At 52.1% G+C, this 20,892-nt stretch overlaps 1 protein-coding gene across 2 annotated transcripts in view; it reads right to left on the minus strand.

Moving 5' to 3' along the window:
* The window catches only part of RBM19 (RNA binding motif protein 19), a 116,158-nt gene extending 99,639 nt beyond the window's left edge, over positions 1 to 16,519 (minus strand). For both annotated transcript variants that reach the window (XM_047697276.1, XM_047697275.1), the window contains exons 1-10: positions 16,368 to 16,519; positions 12,450 to 12,632; positions 10,481 to 10,606; positions 10,240 to 10,278; positions 9,753 to 9,945; positions 8,327 to 8,604; positions 6,614 to 6,694; positions 3,424 to 3,502; positions 1,254 to 1,325; positions 319 to 522 (exon numbers count right to left, since the gene is read on the minus strand). In XM_047697276.1, coding sequence (XP_047553232.1) covers positions 319 to 522; positions 1,254 to 1,325; positions 3,424 to 3,502; positions 6,614 to 6,694; positions 8,327 to 8,604; positions 9,753 to 9,945; positions 10,240 to 10,278; positions 10,481 to 10,606; positions 12,450 to 12,632; positions 16,368 to 16,403 — 1,291 coding nt within the window. In that variant the 5' untranslated portion in view covers positions 16,404 to 16,519. The remainder of the gene's footprint in view (positions 1 to 318; positions 523 to 1,253; positions 1,326 to 3,423; positions 3,503 to 6,613; positions 6,695 to 8,326; positions 8,605 to 9,752; positions 9,946 to 10,239; positions 10,279 to 10,480; positions 10,607 to 12,449; positions 12,633 to 16,367) is intronic.
* Positions 16,520 to 20,892: the final 4,373 nt, after the last annotated feature.

Here is a 20,892-nt window from a genome sequence, read left to right on the forward strand (position 1 = left end):
CAAGGGCTAACTCAGGAGATTGTCTCCAAATCTCGTCTGTTCTGTGTTTAGACAACGAGAGCAAGGAGACACAGGGTTTAGACAACTCATGACGCCCGTGACACGACCTTCTCCCAGAAGCCCTGCTAACCCCCGCATCCAGGATGTGGGAGCACTCCCAGCAGCTCAGGGATCACGGGCCCCATCTATGGAGGATGGAATGGAGTGAGAGGGGGAAGCCGTCTGCCTGTGGTCAGGAGCTGACGGGAGGTGGGCACTCCTGGAGCCCAGGCCGACGGCTCGCACACGTGCTAGGAGAGCCGGAGGTGGAGGCCCTACCGAATTTGGAGAAGAGCTGCTCCAGGTCCTCCTCGGTGCTGGTGTAGGGCAGGTTTCGGATGAAGAGCCTCCCAGAGTCGGCCAGGTCCTCCTCCTCTTCGTTCTCCCCGAGGGTCCGGCCTTGCCAGGGTCTGACGCTACTCTTCAGGGGCGCCTGGGCCGTAGGGACGTTCTTTTCCCTGAATACCTCAATGTAGCGCCCGCCTGCAGGAGGACAGGAGTCAGGGCTCCGGGGTAGGCCCAGAACTTCTGCGACTCCTGGGTGGTGATCCAAACTCTCCTTTGCAGCCTTCCAGAGGCCACAGCCAAGGCAAGACTGCTAGCACCCAGCTCTGTTACCGGGGTGGAGGTTCTGGGCCAGGACTAGGCATGAACTGGAAGGACTGTCTCCCTGAATCTCACTCATCCTGCACATCTGGCTTTAACTGTGGTGGGGGCGGGGGCGGCTGCCTGGTCACCCCAGGCCACCGTGCTGTATCCTCTACCCCTCAGGGCACACTCCCTGGCTCTGCCTGAGCCAAGGTGTCCCCAGGAGAGCCCATCCTGGAGGACTGCCTCGCACTGCTGATGAACGGCCTCTGTGCAGTGTCCCACAAAGCCAGAGCTTGTCCCCGCCGTTCCTCTGGGTTTTGCTCCAATGTCACCTTCTCACCGAGGCCCAAGCGGATGCAATCCTATTCGAAAACGCACCTGCTCCAATCCCAGCCCATCTGCTGGCTGCTTGTCTCTCCCTGCTCTACAGCAGCTAACTCCTACCTCCTAACTCCTACCTCCAGCTACCTCCTACCTCCAGATGTTTTGGTCTATTCTGCTCACTGCTGTATCCCCAGTGTCTAGACCAGTGTCGGGCACACAGCAGACCCTCCCCCCCAAACATACGGAGTGACCGAATGAGCGAGCGAAGCCCTGCCACCAGGCGGAGGCTGGCCCCTTACCCATGTACTCCCTGTGGCATCTCAGAGCTTGCTTGACTTCCTCTTCGCTGCTCAAGTCCACAAAGATGTACCCTGGGAGGGGACAGTGACAAAAGGGAGGCTGCAGACACTGGCGGGAGTTTCACAGGAACACCCACACTGTGCTGGCTGTTTGGGGAATCTGAGCAGGAAGTGGGGGAAAACCCCTATGCTTGCCAAGCCTCCAAGCACAAGCAGACTCTCCCCACCGCACCCCTAGCTACACCTCTCCTTGCAGGCAGTGCTGAGACCCCGCAGGCTGGTTTCACAGACGAAGGTGCCAACCACAGGGGCCCGCAGCACCCTTCTTGCCTCACCCCACCTGCACCAGGGCTCGCTCCACGGCCTCCCCTGGGGGAGACGAGCCGAGGCGGAAGCGTGTGACCAGCTCAGCACCCGAGGGGCTGTCTCCACGACGACTCCGTCGCTCGCCCCTCGTGCACGAACAAGCACACGGGACTGTTTCCCGGAGCGCGGGGGCCTCCCATCCGCCACCTCACAGGGCCTCAACCCCGTGAGCGGCAGAGCGGCAGGGCTAAGAGACAGCGGTGTCATAATGTGGTCCTAAGCCCAGGGGATTAGGGCTCCATCACAAGGCTCTTTATTGCCTCTTAGGATTCCTCCTTCCTCTCTGTTCCCAAAGGCAGGCACCTCATCTATCCCCATAAATGTCCCCCGTCCTCTCCCTTCCCTCTCCGCCACACCCCAGCCTGCCCCCCCGGATCCTTCCCTGGACGGCTGCAAAAGCCCCACCCAGCCCATCTGCCCATCGTGGGCCCAGCCCCAGGACCCTTCTGTCACCAGCCAGGGACTGTTCCGTATCCAACTGTGGCCTCCCCATGCTTTAAGCCTCTGCTGCGCTCCTGTACCCCGGCTGGAGTCCATGGTCATTAGTAAGCCCCCCGGCCTTGGGCTCTTCTGAGGTGTCATTAGTAACCCCCCCGGCCTCACCAGCTCTTCTGAGGGGACATTCTGTCACTCCTCAAAAGCGTTATGCTCCCATGCCAGCTCCCTCCAGCTCCCATGCCTCCAATACGGTTTTCTCTCAGCCCTGACAGCTCTGATATGCTCCTTCCTGCTCCCCCTTGCCAGCCCCTGCTCACCCTGTGGTCTCCAAAGTACCATGAAAACAGGGGCACCCCCTCCTCCACCACCACCACCACTATTAACAGCAGCTCTCAGGGAGTATGTGGGAGGCGTTCAGCAGAGTTTAAATGCTGTGTGTGTGCTAACCCACTGAGTCTTCACAATGGAACGGACTAGGTAGGACTGCCCCATTTGCACAGATGAGGGGAGAGAGAGGCCAAGGCCCTCATTCAGGGTCATGGGGCCCATCATTGGCTGAGCTGGGATCTGAGCCCGGGCAGGCGCTCGTCACCCGCTCCTTTACTGCACTCGGATAAGTGTGCAAGGAGATGGAGCTGGCTGGCTGAACGGCGCTGCCTAGGAAGCAGGGCTTCGTGCTCAGAGAGCGAGGGAGGAAACGCAGATACTCAAAGGTGACTAAGACCATCCCTAAAGCAGGAGCCCTTTCTTCCCCGAACACCAGCCCCCACAGTTCCCACCCCCCCTGCCCAGGCGGGAGTCTTCTTGCCAAGGACACCCTGCCTTCCGGTTGCTGCCTGGCCTTCCCCAGCCAGAGGCCCCCAGGGTGGCTCTCGGGAGGGCACCAAGTAAGCACAGGAGGGCCTCCAGCTCTCCAAGCTCAGACCCTTCCTGCCAGTATGCTCTCTACGCCTCTGAAGCCTAGGGAGGGGGCTGGCCACCCAGAGTGGGGAAGGCAGTGTGGAGGGCGGCCTGGGGCAACACCATACTCCTTGGCAACCCACAGCACTGCCCGTGGACTTGGCCGAGTAAAGCCCCGGGACCAGGGGCATGTGTTTAAATGGAACAGGGGAGCCCATGAGCACAAGCATAGGCTGAGAGCAAGGACGGGAATGGGGGTTCAAAGAGGGTAGAGCAGGGGCAGCTACATACAAGACCATCAGAGGCAGACCCTTGTCCCCAGTGCTTGAACACGTCCACTGAACTGGGGACACATAGAACAAACACAGCAGCTACCCTAAAAACATCCCCCCAGGGTGGCTGCCCCAGCCTCCCATCTATGCCCTCTGTCTCCCCAAACCCACCCCACAGAGGGCCCAGGCCTTACCTGTTTTGTTCCCATGAGCATTCCTCACTATCCGAATGGCCACTGGTCTCAGGGGTGCCAGGAATTCCGTAATGTTCTTCTGCAAGCAGAAAAGATTTCCCTCCTTTATCAAGCCTGGTAACAGGTGCACCCCAATGAAGAAACGTGGGCCAAATTTCCAAATTCAGAAAGGTCCCCAAGGTGTTTCACTGCTAAACACAGAGCTTTTCTCCATCATGCAATAAAACTACCTTAGATAAGCTTAGAACAAAAAATCGGAAGAGTGAAAAATACAGATCTATATATAAAATGGTATCATCCCGGGGCGCCTGGGCGGCTCAGTGGGTTAAAGCCTCTGCCTTCAGCTCAGGTCATGATCTCAGGGTCCTGGGATCGAGCTCCACATCGGGCTCTCTGCTCAGCAGAGAGCCTGCTTCCCTTCTCTCTCTCTCTGCCTGCCTCTCTGCCTACTTGTGATCTCTGTCAAATAAATAAATAAAATCTTAAAAAAAAAAAATTTCTGGGGCACCTGGGTGGCTCAGTGGGTTAAGCCTCTGCCTTCAGCTCAGGTCATGATCTCAGGGTCCTGGGATCGAGCTCCACATCGGGCTCTCTGCTCAGCAGAGAGCCTGCTTCCCTTCTCGCTCTCTTTGCCTGCCTCTCTGCCTACTTGTGATCTCTGTCTGTCAAATAAATAAATAAAATCTTAAAAAAAAAAACCCCTCTTATTAGAGTATCTATAAAGCCTCCCTACACACACACACACACACACACAAAAACACACAAATATTCCTCAGACTATCTAAAGGTAGGTTTTCTTTCTGTTTTATATACAAACCATTTCTTCTATTACATTTTGTTTTTATTCACGGAGAAGAAAAAAGTGACTATTTTTTTATTAATTAGTTTTGGAAAAAGCCATTTAGTGTTTCCTTTTTTTTTTTTTATTAAAGCATGATTTTCTGTGTGTTTGGTATTAAAACTAAAGTGTGGCACATTGAAACAGTAGAACATAGTGCATCATGAAAAAGAATGTCCTGATCTGGAAGATTCCCCATGCTGTACCATCAAGTAAAAAATGCAATGTACAGAAGAGTGTGGATAGATGGAATTCTTTTTTCCAGAAGGACTCTACCAGCTAACTCAGAGACTCCAGAGTGTGACCCAAATGCTGATGGCATAGAGGAACTTTGCTAAGCTTCATTTTTAAAAATTAGTAAATATACAGACTATCAAAAGAGATGAACACTTCAAGAGGAAAAAAAGGGCAAAGATACAGCCAGGCACTGTGTAAAGGAAATGTATGATGATTTACAAACGTGAGTAATCGACCCCACCAATAATATAAAACATAAATTAAAATGAGACACCATTTTTGTCTGTCATCTTTTTTTTTTTTTTTTAAAGATTTTATTTATTTACTTGACAGACAGAAATCACAAGTAGGCAGAGAGGCAGGCAGAGAGAGAGAGGGAGAAGCAGGCTTCCCGCTGAGGAGAGAGCCCGATGCGGGGCTCGATCCCAGGACCCTGGGATCATGACCTGAGCTGAAGGCAGAGGCTTTAACCCACTGAGCCACCCAGGCGCCCCTTGTCTGTCATCTTGATAAAGATGAACACCCAGCATCCCCAGAAGTGGGCACTTTCATACTCCACTGAAGGGAGTATAAATTAGCAATGCTTCCAGAGGACAACTGACATTCTCCATCAAAGCCTTGAATATGTCCATGCATGGGCTTACATAAAATACCCCACGCAAGGGTTGGTGAACTGTGGCCCACAGGCCAAATATTGCCCATGGCCTGCTTTGGTATGACCTGCAAGCTAAGAATGGTTTCTGCATTTTTGAAGGGTTATTTTAAAAGAGAGAAGAAATGTGATCCAAGCATCATATGACCCCCAAAGCCTAAAATCTATGCTATCTGATCTTTAACCCCCCCCCCAAAAAAAAATCAGCTCATGTCCAGTCTCAGGGAATGATGACTGCATTTTTATTAATAGCAGAAGCCTGGAAACAACCCCCATGCTCCACCTCGGGGGATGGGTGAGAATATTGTAATGTGTCCAGAGTAAGAAAAAACATACAATGTGAACAATGATATCGTAGCAGAAAATTCAATATGCAAAAATATTTTTAACATATTGTGGTAACGGAGGAGAAAAGTTTCAAAATAGTTCTTACTGTAGAAATGCTTTATAAAACTAAACAACAGAGGTCAGCGTTTATATACAAAGAAAAAGCGTCTAACAGGATATGATTAGTGGTTGTCACTGAGTGGGATATAAAGTGTGTGTGTGTGTGTGTGTGTGTGTGTGTGTGTGTGTGTGTAATGTTGCCCCACCTTGCTTGGGACCATCAGTAACCACACCTGCACGAAGTAGACGTACGTCTTGGCACCCTAACCCTATCTGGTTAGCACTGCTCTCACTCTCAACTCAGCTAGAGGATATTTAATATGGTCATCTTAGTTAAAGATCACTTCACTTCTCTTCACTTAGCTACTTTTAAAAATTTTCCTACACTGAACTTCTATCACCTACACGAGGAAGTAAATTAAAAAACTATGCTATGTAAACCCAGAGTCAGCCGACTACAGTATGTGGGCCAAATGTGGCCCGCAGCTCATTTTTGTCAATAAAGTTTTATTGGCACACAACCATGACTGTTTGTGTACCTACTGTCTAGGGTTGCCTCAGTGCTACAACAGTGGGGTTAAGTAGTCACCACACTGATCACAAATCATCTGGCTCATCCTTTAAAAACAATTTTTTTAAGACTTATTTTTGAAAGAGTGCAGGGGGTCGGGGGCTAGGAAGGGCAGAGAGGGGGAGGGAGAATCCCAAGTAGACTCCATACTGAGCGCTGAGCCCAACATAGGCTTGATCTCATGACTCTGAGATCACGACCTGAGTTAATATCAAGAGTTGGGATGCTTAGCCGACTGAGCCACCCAGACACCCTTAAAATTTTTTAAGAGTGCTTGCCACTTCTAACGTACAGGACCAGAGAGTGAAACCAGTATTTCTTGGTCTCTGTAGAGCCGTCTCTGTTTCCTGATTCTGAGATCGTACTTTGCCTTTCTGACCCCAGTTCCTCCCAGATCAAGTCTTCAATGATCCTAAAGCCCCCACGCACCAGAGCCTCCTGGCATCCTCCTCCCCGCCTCCCATGTCCCGGGGTCTCCTTGCCATTGTTGCGTTGTTGGTCGTACCTCTGTGACATTGAATGGGGCTCCCCGCAGCTTCACAGTGTAGGGGGTGGTGGGTTCCTTCTGGTTTGCTGGTTTGTCTGCCTGAGTGATGGCAAGAATAGAAATGGTCCCAGTGAGTTCCTGGGGACAGCTGCAGGAGGAGGCAGGGACAGACTTCTCGGTGAGACACCTGCTTCCAGGGCGAGCCAGGGAACGCAGACAAGCATCGTGCCTGCCATGCTGGGCAGTCTGCCTGGAGGGGGAGGTAAGGGTGCACCAGCAGGGCCTTCAGGCTACGAGGAAGGGCAGAGAGCCTCGGGTGGAGCCTTGAGATACTCAGCTATTCGCTGCCATGGATTTAGGGCTTAACTCTGGGCCAGACACTGGCCCAAAGCACTTTGTAAATATTGCTGTTCTACTGAACCCTCAAAGCAACTTCAAAGGGTATGGGTTCAGGATCCTCTTTGTAATTCTGTATCCAGATAGTCCTAAAGAAATCTAGATTTTCCAGAATTCCTTTGGCAACAAAACTTGCCGTGACTTAAAGTCACTGGCCAGTAAAATCTGCTCTGAGCGGACGTGAGGCAATATGACATCTGCCTTTACCCCCGTAGCAGGAGTGGTCATTCCTAGTTTCATTGCAGAAACAGACGTGAACAGATACGTGCCTGATTAGGGGGTGCTGTCCCAGACCCCCCTGGGAGTGTGACACCGCATGAGGCACTGAGGTGTCTTCTTGAACTCAGAAACTGCGAGCGCCAGCATGCGCTTAGGCACGGGGGTTTGGGAAACCAGACATGGGGCCTGCTGCTAGGCTGAGCGTCCTCTTAGGTGAGGACCAGCGGCCCGAGGAGCAGCACCTCTCCCCAGGTCCCACGGCCACTCTGGGTCAGAGCTGGGGTTTGAACCCATAGTTCTCTGACTTCGCCAGACTCGCCTACCTCTCCGGAATATCCATTTTTAGGACAAAAGGAGGGTGTGGTCATGAGAAGGGGCCGTAAATCAAGGAATGAGGGGGACAAGGAAAAGAGAAGAGATGATGTCTGTAGCGTTGAAGAGGGCCGGGTGGGAAAGAAAGAGGGAGGCGAGGGGACGGGGGCCCCAATGTGACCTGCCCTGTCTCTGAGCAGAGGAAGCCCAGGTGGGAGACAAGGTGGCTGTCCCTGAAGGTAGCGCCCACATCTATAACATAGACTTCGGAGCCCAGAGGGCCTGGGTTCAAGCCTGACCCCAGCACTTCCTAGCCGTGACCTTGGACAAGTCTTTTTCCTTCGCTGGGCCTCAGGCTCCTCCCCTGTAAAACGGGACAAGAATCCCTGCACAGCCCCGCTCCCTGGAAGGCTGTCGTAAGACCTAATGACAGATGACCAAGCCGGCATCATACCTAGCACGTGGCAAGCAGTCCACTAACTCCATCTCTTATGGCCATCGTGGTTCCCATCTGCCTTCCCTGCCATGGAGCGCGGAGCATCACACGCCCCTGCCCCGCCCGCGGGGCAGAAGGCAGAACGCCCCGCGAACACCCCGCGGCTGCAGAAGGCAGACAGCCGCTCCACGCTGCCACAGAAAACAGACTCAGAGGGGAGAAGTGCTTGTCCAAGGTCATACGGCAGGCACGCGGCAGGGCTGAGGGTTGAAGGTGGGCCCCGCAGGGAATGTGGGTGAGGACCAGGGCAGCTGTCTCCCCTCCTCCCTCTGCCTCCCAAGCACCAGTGCACACCCCCATGCACACACCTCCGCTCTGGCCGCCCCCGCTGTCTCGTTCCTGGACGGGCTGCCCCGCACTGGACCGGCCCCTGGCCTCCCTCTGTCCTGCTGGGTGGGCACGGGGCTGGGAGACTCCTCCTCCTCCTCCTCGGCCCCGCTCCCGGCCCCACAGCTCACGGCCTCATCTTCACTCTCCTCCTCTTCCGAGGACGACGGCAACTGGGACTTCACCACCTTGGATTTCAGGTAATCCATGTCCGATAGCTCCGTCTGCACAGCCGCCCTGGGTTCGGGGTCCCCCTCCTCTGCAAAAATGGGGGGCTGGGAGTTAGCGACGGGCGCTGGCCAAGCAGAGGTGCGGAAGGACAAGACGGCCTGGCATGGCGGCCCGAGGCGCTGAGCAGCCCTGATGGGGCCTCTGATACACAACGTTAAACGGGGTCTAACCGTTGGGGGTTCTGACACGTCACATGCCACAAGTGGAGAGAGTTCCGTGGCTCCCTGCACGGCTCCCTGCACCGGCCCCGCCCTCGCCAGCCTGCTCTTTCAGTGGCGGCCAGCGCGATCATCTAGAGAGACAGACAGGACTGTTCACTTCTCACCTACTAGCTTCCAGTGGCTTCCAGATGCTCACAGGACACTCACGCTTATCAGGCTGGTGTGAACTGACTGGCTTCCCCCCAGCTCCACCTCGTCCTCTCCAGCCGCCCCGAACCACGTAGGCCCCCCTCAAACGCCTGTGCTGCCCCATCCCCCGTGCCCGGCCATGCTCTTCCCTCTGCCGGCCACCCCCCTTCCTGCCCCTTCCCTACCGTATCCCACCCACTCCCAGCGAGTCCTCCAGACTCCAGTTTTGCCCAGAAACTTCACCAGGCATAAAATTCACCTTCAATCCATTGTCTTGCCTTCGGGCAAAATCGATGCCCGACCCACAACCAGAGCAGTGACCACTGCAAACGCTCCCGTTCCCATCTGCCCCCACGCTAGGCCGTGAGCCTCTTCTGAGGACAGAAGCCCCCTCCTCCTCACAATACGGAATTAAGTCCACTATAAAGTATGATATCTGAAGATAAGCGCCGCAGCGAGAAAGCAGGAAAGGGGGGTAGGAGAGCTCCCAGGGAAGGCCTCCGAGGAGGGGGCCCTCGAGCAGAAGCTTAATTCTGTATTGTTTCTTTTCCCTGACCTTCCAGCTCCAGGAGAGGACTCTTCTTTGCTCACTGCTATATCCTTGAGGCCCAAACCAGCGCCTGGCATTCAGCAGGTGCTCAATAAATACTTGACTGACTGTGACCAGCATGGGTCGGGGCAGACCCTGGGTGGGATAATCACCCCCAGAGAGGACAGTGTCTCTCACGTCATCTCCCATGTCTGGCACCCAGGTCACAGCCACCTGGGCTGGGACACACACACAGGTGCACACTCTGCATGGATGGGTGCACGTGGATGCCCTCACCTTCCGGGTCCTCGCCAGCACCCTCCTCGTCACTCTCCTGCCCCGAGTCGGAGTCGAAGTTCAGGTAGTCACTGACAGCCTTGCTCTTCCCTTTCGAGGCCTCCGTGTCCAGGGCGTCATTGGCCCAAGTGGCTGTCTGCGTCCGCTTCTGGTGCACGGACAGGAACTCCTGGAACTCGGTGTCTTCCTTCAGCTGGCAGCCGCGAGGAGGCGGGGAGAGAGGGGTCAGCGGGGGCACACCCTCCTGACCCCCCGAGAGCGGATGGGAGCATCCCCTGAGCTCATTTCTCCCGGTCTCTAGAGGACCCCTGGGATCAGCTGGTCACACTCATCATCAGCCAAGGAGACCAAGAAGCCACAGAGACACGAAGAGGGAGGACAAGAGGCATGCCTCTGCCTGACAGGCACCACACACTGTCTAAGCCTGCTGCAGCCCTCCCGGTGCCGTCCCGGGTACCCCTCCTCTTGGTCCATAGGACACACTCACCTTCTCCAATTCGCTGGCTACCCTTTTTGTCTTGTCATCCTGTAGACAGAAGGCACAGATGGTAAGGGTCCCAGATGAAGGGGGAGATGGGACAGACAGGTTGCCTGGGGAGGGTCCACCTTCGGGAACCATCTGACAGGGAGTCTCTGGTGGTTCCTGCTCCGGCTGCTCTGTCCCCGCCCCCCACCCCAGGTGACCATCTTGCTGACACGAGGGATGTGGGTGGGAGTGACCTACGCACTTTCTTGGGTTCTGTAGGGACAGCATCTTTGTCTTTTGAAGGATTCTTGGACTGGCTTGTTTTCTGAGCATGTCTGCTCCAGGCCCGGGGCTTTGTCGGGTCCCCAAACGCCTTGCAGAACTCCACCTGCATGGGAGAGAGAGGGTGATGGGGACACCTGCCCCCAGCCCAGCACAGGTGCTACCCTTAGCACCTGGAAGCCGGGTTTTTGAAAACAGCAGTTGTCACCTACGAGCGGAGTCGGCTGAAGCAAATTACAAGGGACCCTTGAAGGACACGGGGTTAGGGGCACTGACCGTGTGTAAATAAAAGTCTGTGTGTAACTGTCCATTTCCCCCCAACACCAACTACTAATAGCTTCCTGCTGGCTAGAAGCCCTACGGAGAGCAGTTGATTGACATGTAATTTGTACGTCATATGTATAATGCACTGCATTCTTATAGAAAAATGAGCTTAAAAAAAAGAACACATTAAGAAAACCATAACAGAAAATACATTTATGATACTCTACTGTATTAATGAGAAAAATCCATGTGTAGGGGGGCCAGCACCATTCTGTCCCAGGGTCAGCCGTGGTCACCCTCTGCTGGCCTTTGCTTTCTCCTCCCTGAAGTCATTCCAGTCGCTACACTTAGCAACCAACCGCCCACACTAGGCAGTCCGAGTACTCTGTGAGCGGGAGGACACCGAGCCTCCAGAACAGCGGGAGGGAGGGACCACCACCCTTCCCGCTTCCCAGATCAGCAAAGTGAGGTCATTTGTCCCAGTCACCCAGGGAGAAGGTAACAGAGTGGGGACGGGAACTCGGGGGGCCTGGCTCTAGAGCCCGAGTTCTTAGCCACTCAGCCCCCCAGGCTGGCTGACACGGGGTCTGGCACAAGGCAAGGCTAAGCTAACGGCTTCCAGATTCACTATAATTATCACGCATTGAGCTCATTGGCCGCAGAGAATGGCTCCGGGGTGATGAGAGAGGTGGGCGGCCACTGAGAAGCCTGCTCAGCGTCAGACCTGAGCTGACACGACTCCCACGACACACTGAGACGGGCTGCACTTTCTGCCATATTTGGGGGCACCAGCGGCCACCTCTATCCTGGGTTGGTGGGGGGGGGGCTATCCTCCTGCCACACCCCTTTCTACGGACTTTCAAAATATTTCTGCTGTTTCTGTAGCAATGATATGTGTTCAGTGAAAAAAACTCAAATCAACAGAGAAAAGAACAAGGAAAATGAGCAAAAAAAAAAGTTTTTAATCCCAATTCTTATCACCCAGCGAGAGAAACGAATGTTTTGGTAAAAATCCTTCTGAGTAGCTCTTTCTATGTTTCACACACGGAGACTAAGAAATATGGTTCTATGTGAATGGAGTCATGTGATACATACTTGTCTAACATCTGGTTTTCTCTTCTCAACCAAGTGTTAAGAATGTTTGACCAAGTCATTAAATGTACATGAGTGACAGGGACAGGACCTCCTCCTTCAGGAAGCTCTCCCGACAACCCCTGGGCCAGGACGTGGGCCTCCTCTATTTTCCAGAGGTCTCTGGAGCTTTCCCCTCGCAGCCCTGACAACACCGAGTGAAAGCAGCCTATCCACGGGCCAGCCCCACAAGGACGGGGACCAAGGGCACCACGCTTCTCGAAATTCCCAGCATGGTGTGGGTGCTCCCTGTGTATCCACTGAACGAGTGAGCGACTGACACAGAACAGTGGTTGTCTGAGCATGTTGGGGACAGCAGCACTGGCTTCACCCGTGAGCTTCCTGACCTGCCTATTCTTGGGTCCCAGCCCACCCCCACACCGACTACGAAAGTGTTTTAACAAGATCTCCAAGGGATTCCTATGCATGACAGGTGGAGAACCAGGGAAACGGACCAAAGACAGCACACTCTGAAAACAGCTCGGCTGAGGACTAGCGCATGGAGGGAAAGATCAAGGGGTGTCCGTCTCGACAGGCAGGAGATGCCGACTCACCGAGATCCGGGAGGTGTCGATGAAACTCTTGTTGAAATGGTTCAGCGCCGTCCGGGCCTCTTCCTCCGACTTGAAGCCGATGAAGCCAAACTTACGGAACTTGCCATCTTTGGTGAACTTCAGGCTGCAGTCCGTCAGGGTGCCAAAGCAGGCAAACAGCTGCCTGAAACGCTCCTCCTTCATCTACGGCAGAAGGGCGCACTGAAGGAGGGGCAGGGGAGTCCTCCGAGCCAAGGGGACAAAAACGGGCTGGAAACCCTGGACCCTGGGATTCCCCAAGGGCCAACATCGAGGAGGCTGGGGCACAGCGTGCTCCGTAGTGGGACCTGGCTCCAGCTCTGGCCTGAACAGGGACTAGTAGATGAGGAAATCCAGACACAGGAAGGCTGCAGTGAAATCATCCTACTCTATGGGCTGTTCAAAGGATAAAGAGACCTATTACGTACGGAGCCCAGCACCACAGCCGCTCCCGTCAATACCTGATAATGTCAGCGTAAACGCGTGAATGAATAAATGAATGAATGTGGTAAGTTACATGTGTTTGCTCATGGGGGTAGAGAGAATAATGAAGTACCCCAAAAGACGGCCACATCCAAATCCCTGGGACCGCTGGGACTGTGACTGCACGTGGCCAAAGGGATTTCACAGATGTGATGACATTGAGTATCTCGAGATGGGGGAAGTTATCCTGACTCATCTGGGCAGATCCAATACCGATGTCCCGTTACACAAGGGACACAGGAGGGTCAGGGCTGCAGAAGGCAGTGTGATGGAGGAGACAAAAAATAGACTGCAAGATGACACACTGCCGGCTTTGACCCTGCAGGGTGTTGCCAAAAGCCACGGAGCACAGGCGGCCTCGAGAAGCTTACAAAAGACCAAGAAACAGATTCTCCCCTAGAGTCTCCAGAAGGAAGGCAACTTCGCTAGCACCTTGATTTTAGGATTTCTGCCCTCCAAGACTATAAGATAATAAATGTGTATCGTTTCAAGCCACTAAGTTTGAGATGATTTCTTAACAGTAGCAACAGAAAACTAATTCCTTAATATTATTATTATTTGGTTAAGGGACCCCACATAGAAACTGACTCCCAGTATCTCCCCATCCTCACTCCAGCCAGACCACCGACGTAATTCAGTTGAGTCTTCTTAGCAGTTACTGGGGGATCTGTGTGTGGGTAGTAGTGGGGACACCAAGAACCCCACCGGTAGCCAAAACAAGGTCTAAAATTAAAACAACTAGAGACGCTGGCAGCCCAGAAGGAAGGAAAAACACGTTTTCTGCGGCAGGTTCTTAATAGCTCTGATCATTAAAATCTTGGATCACCCTATGAGTTAGGAATCATCCACATTTTAGAGAGAAGAAAATGAAGGTCATCCAGGATAAATGATCTACCCAAGTCTACAGAATCAAGAGCTGTGACTCAGTTCAGATACATAAAAGGCAGTGAATTCATCTTCCCCATTACATGGGAGCAACCACATCCAAGTCTGACCCCATCATTCCTCTGTTAAGAACCTCTTGGCGACTTTCTAACACCAGAGGCTCAAGAATAAGCAAGTACTGTAAAACGTGAGATTCTCCATGATCAACTTAACGCAGCCCTTGAGCACCACCTCTTGTCAAATGCCTTGCAGCCTTTCCTGCTTTTTACTTCTGAAGTTTTACTAATTGTCTCCTCTAGGTGAAATCTTCCCAGCAGGCCTGGGCTAACTCCTCTCATTCTCAGTTCAATCAGCTCCCCCAGGAAGCCTCTCCCGGACTCCCCAGGTAGGTCAGGTAACCCAGCCCTCTGTGCTCACACAGCACTGGGTCATGCTTCAGTCCCTGCCCCTTACACCATGGCGATCTGGTGTGCAAGGCCTCTGCTAGACTGTCAATGCCATAAAGGTATGGGGACTGAGTCTTATCCCCCACGGTCTACAAGGTCAGCAACGTAACAGGTACTCACTTCTAAACACGTGTTGGGAAAGAGCTAAGAAAAGTGCATGCTATCATGTAAAGAGAGACAGTAGGGTGTAGGGGTCAGGAATGCAAATTCCAGAAGAGACTGTTCAATTCAATCCCTGCTCTATGAACTACCCGTTGTGTGTGACTTCAGACAAGTCACTTCCCCTCGCTGTAGTTCAGTTTCTTCACCTTTAAAATGGACACAAAAATGGAACTGACCTGATAGGGTCAGTTGCTACAGATTAAATGAGTTACTTTACTGAAAGCAACTGGTACGGTGCCTGGCACATAGTAAGTTCTCAAAATGTTAGCTACTACTGCTGGTTTTTCATCAGTTCCTTCATTCACCAGACAAGACAAGCAATGGTAAGAGAGTCAGTCCAATGAAGGAAGAAGCCCAGTGAAACGGAAGTGGGAGGGGAAGAAAGGGCAACCATGCTAAAATCCTCATCCATCAAAGTGAGGCATCAAGGGACACTGCCTAGGGGTGCCTGGGTGGCTCACTGAGTTAAGCCTCTGCCTTCGGCTCAGGTCATGATCCCAGGGTCCTGGGATGGAGCCCCTGCATTGGGCTCTCTGCTCAGTGGGGAGCCTGCTCCCCCCCTCTTCTCTGCCTGTGTCTCTGCCTACTTGTGATCTCTGTCAAATAAAAAAATAAAATCTTTAAAAGAGAGAGAGACAGACATTGCCTAAAGCAGGTGGATGGATCAATAGGTATTTTGAAAGAATTAAAAATAATAATGTAACAGACTGGAAGGAAACAACAGATGTTTGTGGTTCCTTGTCTTTCATGGGGGAGAGTCAGCACATAGCCATTGGGGTAAACAGACCAAGAAATGAAGGAGAAAGCACACCATTTAGACATGGAGTAATACCTGTGAGGAGTCCTAAAAACAAACCATTGAAGGCGGTTCCGCCTGGAGAGAGACAGAGGGTAGGACGGAGCAAAAGACTTTGCTTCTCATTTCATACACCATGGTACTGTTTGAATCTTTTTTTTTTTTTTTTTGGTACTGTTCGAATTCTTAAAATCCTGTCATAGCTCTCCCACAACCCACTGGCGGGCGCGGGGGGGGGGGAGAAAGGTTAAAAAAACACACAAAAAAGCAGAAATAACCTTGTGTTATATCCCTCCTTCTAAAGAGAGAAGCTCCTAAGGAGTTAGACTCAAGAGTACAGAAGCTCTCTCATCCCATCCGAAGGGCAGATTTTGTGTTTTGGGAACGAGCTTACTGGCCACACGGATGGTGAGGGACAGCTCCCAAACCAAAGTTATAGAAAAATCAGTAAGGATGAACAACTCCAGCGCACTGCCTCCAGTCATCTGACACCACAGGCATGCAGCTACTTCTTCACTCATTCATTCCGCATGTTTTTATTGAAGGCCTACCACGTGCCAGGTTCTGTGCTGGTCCCTTGGGAAACAGAGACAAGTATGACTAGGTCACCCCCTCCCCACTTATTGGATAAATGGTTTAAAGCTCTTCACACGCACTCAGTTTTCTTAAATCATGCCCACTGGCCCCAAAGGCGGGATTGGGGATCGAAACGCAGGTCCTCAACCTAATACTCCCCATTTGCCTGTCCAACAAGTTCCCGAGCCGTAAAGGAATTTAAGTGCAGGATCTGAACGAGTGATGAGTGAACAGCAACAAAAGTGCGCGTACGAGAGAGGTTGTAGGAGAGAGCGTTCGGCACACGTGGGGGGTGTTGGCCCTCTTCCTAGGAAGAGACTTGTCAGGATGGAAGTCAGGTACCCTCGGGCCATCTGGGAACCCCTGATCTGTCGTTGTCTCCCTCTCCCAACTGTCAAATGCGGATATGCCGAGAATCTTGACCCTTCTAGGTTTCGAATGTGCCCTGAGTCCTGCCCCAGAGCCACAGCCCCTCAATTCTCTCCAGCCATCTCCTTCCTGGCCCCCAGCTGGTCTCAATTTCAGATTCCCAAGTCCAGGCCCTGTACTCACCCCATTCGGGAGGTTTTTCACGATCAGTCGTGACATGGCGCACGGCTCCCACTGTTTAGATTCCGGCGCGGGTGGACAGCGTCTTTCACCAACTTTCACGCTCCCTCTCTGGGGGCCGCCATCTTTGGCGAGCCGGAACAGAATCACGTGCTCCACACGTCAGCCCGCCCTCCCCGGAAGCAGGTGTGGCCGAACCGCAGGGATCCAAAGAAGTCACACTCCTCAAGGGGCGGACCTGAGCCCTTGCTTTTTCTGCGCAAGCGCAGGCTGCTGCGCCGTGCCCGGAGAAACCTATGCAGCGGCGCGGCCGGCAGGGGGCGCAGGTTCCTAACATTGGCGGGGGTTTGCGTGTGGCGGGCTGGGTGTTTGAGTCCCGGGAACACTTGGAAGCCTTTGTAGCCCCCATCTCTATTTTATTTTATTATTGAGTCCTAAAGCAGCCCTAGGAAGGGAGGAAGGATTAGGGATGCTTGCCTCCCTTTCAGAGATGCGGAGACTGAGGTTCAGAAAGCCTGCCAGGCGCCGTGAAGCAATGTCTTGAGCATCGCTTGCAAATACTATAATGCATTCACGGGAAACAAACGTCTGTGGTTTTGCCTGAGAGTCGCCTGGGAACCAGAGCAAGGCAGCTTGCTCAAAGGCACAGAGCTGTTCTGTATGAAGTAGTGTTCCATAGTTTCAAGAGATAGGATTATGAAGCTCATTGGTTTCCTACAGCTACTGTGACAAATTACCAGAAATTCAGTGACCTTAAACAACAGAAATGTATTATTTCACAGTTCTGGGGGCAAGAAACCCCAAAGTCAAGGTGTCCTCAGGGCTGAACTCCCCTGGGTAGTCTCTACCAGGGGAAGAGCCTTCCTGGCCTCCTCCAGCTCCTGGTGGTGGCTCCAGGGGTCCCTTAACTTGTGCCTGTCTTTGCCTCCTGGTGCCAATGCCTTCCTCCTTGTGTGTGAATCCCATCTACATCCTTCTCCTTTCTCTTACTGGATTTAGAGTCCATCTCAAATCATCTCAAGATCCTTAACTTTCTACCTGCAAAGAGCTTTCCAACTAAGGTCACATTCATAGGTTCCAGTGGTTAGGGCGTGGGGGTAGATCGCTTTGGGGGACACTCTTCAACCCCCCACATGAGGATTTGCTTGTTTAATAGGTTACTTGGAAGATCGAATTTCACCCTCTCCACCTCCTGCAGAAAGTCTTTTGCAGGAAAGCTCACATACACATGTAAAAATGTCCCCTCACGCCTAGAGTAGATGATTAAAGGGGTCACCGTGTTTCGATGCCATTCGTTTATTCAACAGATATTTATTGATATTCATGAAAGTGCTGTTTAATTAAATGACAATTAGGGGGTTGTTTTCCACACACAGAGACCCTGGTCAGGACGGGATGGAACAGGCTTTACAAGGCAGCTCCGGGATATTAGCCTTTTATGAGGGGGCAAGTACAGGTTGTCCGGCCAGTCCTGGTTTCATGTACTTTTAAAAAATTTTATTATTTTCATGAACTGCCTTTATTAAAGTGTGCAACTAAACATAGCCTTCCCTAAAGAAATTCACAAATCAGAAGGTCTCTCAAAGGTATTAAAAGAAATGAAATGCTCTCTGCCAATCCACATGTCCCAACTCGGGGCCAGGAAAATGTGGTCGCCACATGTCGGGGATGGAGGGACCGCTTCTGGGCTACGGATCCCCGTGCATTTAATAAACAGTTGTATTGTAACATGATTATTAGTCTTCTGCTCCCCTGCCTGGCCAGTTTGTCTGCTGCCTCCTTTTCTCTCCCAGCAAATATAATCCGGGAACACCTAGGCTCCGCCAGGCTTCCCTCTCTGATTAATCCCAAGGATTAATAATCAGGCAGGTCAAAGCCAGCTCCACCCAGGGCTGCCCTCATGAGTGTGCTGGGGACTGTGGGAAGTCGTGTCTAGACCCCGGGGGAGTTCCCTTTCCAGGAGGGAAAGGCACTCTGCCCCACCATGATCACTACCTTCGGAAAACGCTTCTAGGCAGTAAACTAATAGATACCTAAAATGACTTCAGGCATCATCCTTTCTATTTCAAATGTCTCAACTTCCATCCTGTGGATGCTGAGAAGCCCACCTTCCTTCTCAAAATTTCTTTTGGTGCATGAATTAGATTTTTATATATTTTAAGATTTTATTTATTTATTTGACAGAGATCACAAGTAGGCAGAGAGGCAGGCAGAGAGAGAGGGAAGCAGGCTCCCTGCTGAGCAGAGAGCTGGATGCAGGGCTCGATCCCAAAACTTTGGGATCATGACCCAAGCTAAAGGCAGACGTTCAATGACTGAGCCACCCAGGCGCCCCTGAATTTTATATCATTTTATATCACGGGTCCCCAAATGGTATTCATCTCTTCACATTTTTTTTTCAGCCATGTGAAAAGGTGAAAACCATTGGTCACACAGAAGCAGGCGGCTGGCCAGATTTGGCCCAGAACTTACTTTGCTGATCTACATGTGAAAACCAGCATGCATAGTCTCTGCTTTTCTGCACCTTCCTTTTTGCCTTTAGAATACCTGAGTGATGATTCCATGTCTGTAAATACTGACCTCCCAAATCCTCCTAATTTTCAAAATATCTTTTAAACATATTTAATACACTATTTTAGAACCCTTTTAGGTTTATAGAAAAGCTGTGACATATCAGAGTCCCCATAGACCCCACGCCCAGTTTCCCTTGCCGTTAGCATGGCTCGGGTCCATTTGTCACAATGGAACCTATACTGATACATTGTTATTAACCAAAGTCTGTGTGTTCCTTGGATGTCCTCCGTTTTTCCCTGACGTCCTTGATCTCTTCCGAGCATCCCGCTGTTTCCTCCAGGGGCAGCTTTCCTAGGGACCCTGACATCTTCTAATTTCATCAGTCCAGCAAATCTCTGAGGGACTCTTGTACCCAGTACTGAGGCTACCACAGTTAATAAAACAGGCACCATCCCTGTGCTCAAGGGGATATTGATATTAGACAATTCATGACAAATGCAGTGAGCACTCTGAGAAGTGGGGTACAGTCCCCGGGGGACCCCACTGAGGCTTGTGGAATCTAAAAAGAGCTCCTGGAGGTGACTTGAAGGTCGCGAGAGGCAGCGGGAAGGATGGAGGACTTTCCAGCACAGAGAACAGCCTGGAACAGCAAGTGCAAGGTCTGTAAGCAGGGAACAGCATGGCCTGGCCCTGGGGGGGGTTGAGTGTAGCAGGGGTTCCAGGGAAGGTGATGAAACCCCAAGCCTGAGCCAGAGCGTGGCCCTGGGCTCCGACTCCGGCTTGCCACACACTGGCTAAGTGGTCCCTGAGCTCGTTTCCTTCTCTACAAAGTTGGGTAATGGTAGTACCCAGGGCATGAGCGCCAAGTACAATATGATAACGTGTATACAAAGCAGCACTTGGGAGCACCTGAATGTCTCTTTCCACTATAACTTAAAACACATTTAATTGAAATATAAGGGCAATCAACACCCACATAGCCTCACCAGCCTCAGTGGGTATTAACATCACCTCATTGGACATCCACCTCTCTCTCCGTCTTCCTGTTACCACAAAACCATTTGCAATCATTGTGGCTCTTCACCCCAAAACACTTCACGTACATTCGATACAGCCACAGTGCAATCATCAAATTCGGGATGTTTAATATTGATACATTTTAAAAAATATTTTATTTATTTATTTGACAGACAGAGATTACAAGTAGGCAGAAAGGCAGGCAGAGAGAGAGGAGGAAGCAGACTCCCTGCTGAGCAGAAAGCCTGATGCGGGGCTCGATCCCAGGACCCTGAGATCATGACCTGAGCCGAAGGCAGAGGCTTTAACCCACTGAGCCACCCAAGCGCCCCAATACAGTACTTTTTAAAAAAGATATTTATTTATTTATTTGAGAGAAAGAACATGAGTGGGGGGGTGGGGGGGGAAGCAACCACCTTCCTAAACATTGACATTCAGGGAAACTGAATCCCCAGAAGAAGGAAGCACTTGCTCAAGATCCCTTATAAGAAACCAAGGCCAGTTTCCAGCTGGGCTCCTCTCGCTCCTCCCCTACCTGTGGCCTCTCCCTGGGGTCTGGCAGTAGGGGTGGCGAGAAAGGTGCTAGAGACTATTACCCCGTGGATTTCTACCTGACACTTTCCATGTGGTCCCAACAGTCACTGCCCATCTCCCCAGGAACCCCCCCCCCCCCAGAAGAGCATCTCCTCTACTCCCAGGCACCTGCAGAGGAACCCTGCAGGGCACGGGTGGACAGTGTAACTTGAGACAGGAGACCAGCTGTGAATCCCCCTCAGCCACACCTGCACGACAGCAGGTAGCTCACCTGTGACAGGTGGCAGCAGAGCCTTGCCCCCCCCACCCCCCACCTCTTGGCCCTGCTGGGGGTCCAACCCTGGAGATGTGGGGGCCCTTCCTGCTCTTGGCAGTGAACCATAAAGATTCACCTGGAAACAGAACAGACATCACAAATCATTCATCAACCAGACTGTGGCTGGGGAAAAATGGAACCCATTCT

The sequence above is a fragment of the Lutra lutra genome, chromosome 12 (assembly GCF_902655055.1).
Source record: "Lutra lutra chromosome 12, mLutLut1.2, whole genome shotgun sequence".
NCBI classification, from domain to species: domain Eukaryota; kingdom Metazoa; phylum Chordata; class Mammalia; order Carnivora; family Mustelidae; genus Lutra; species Lutra lutra.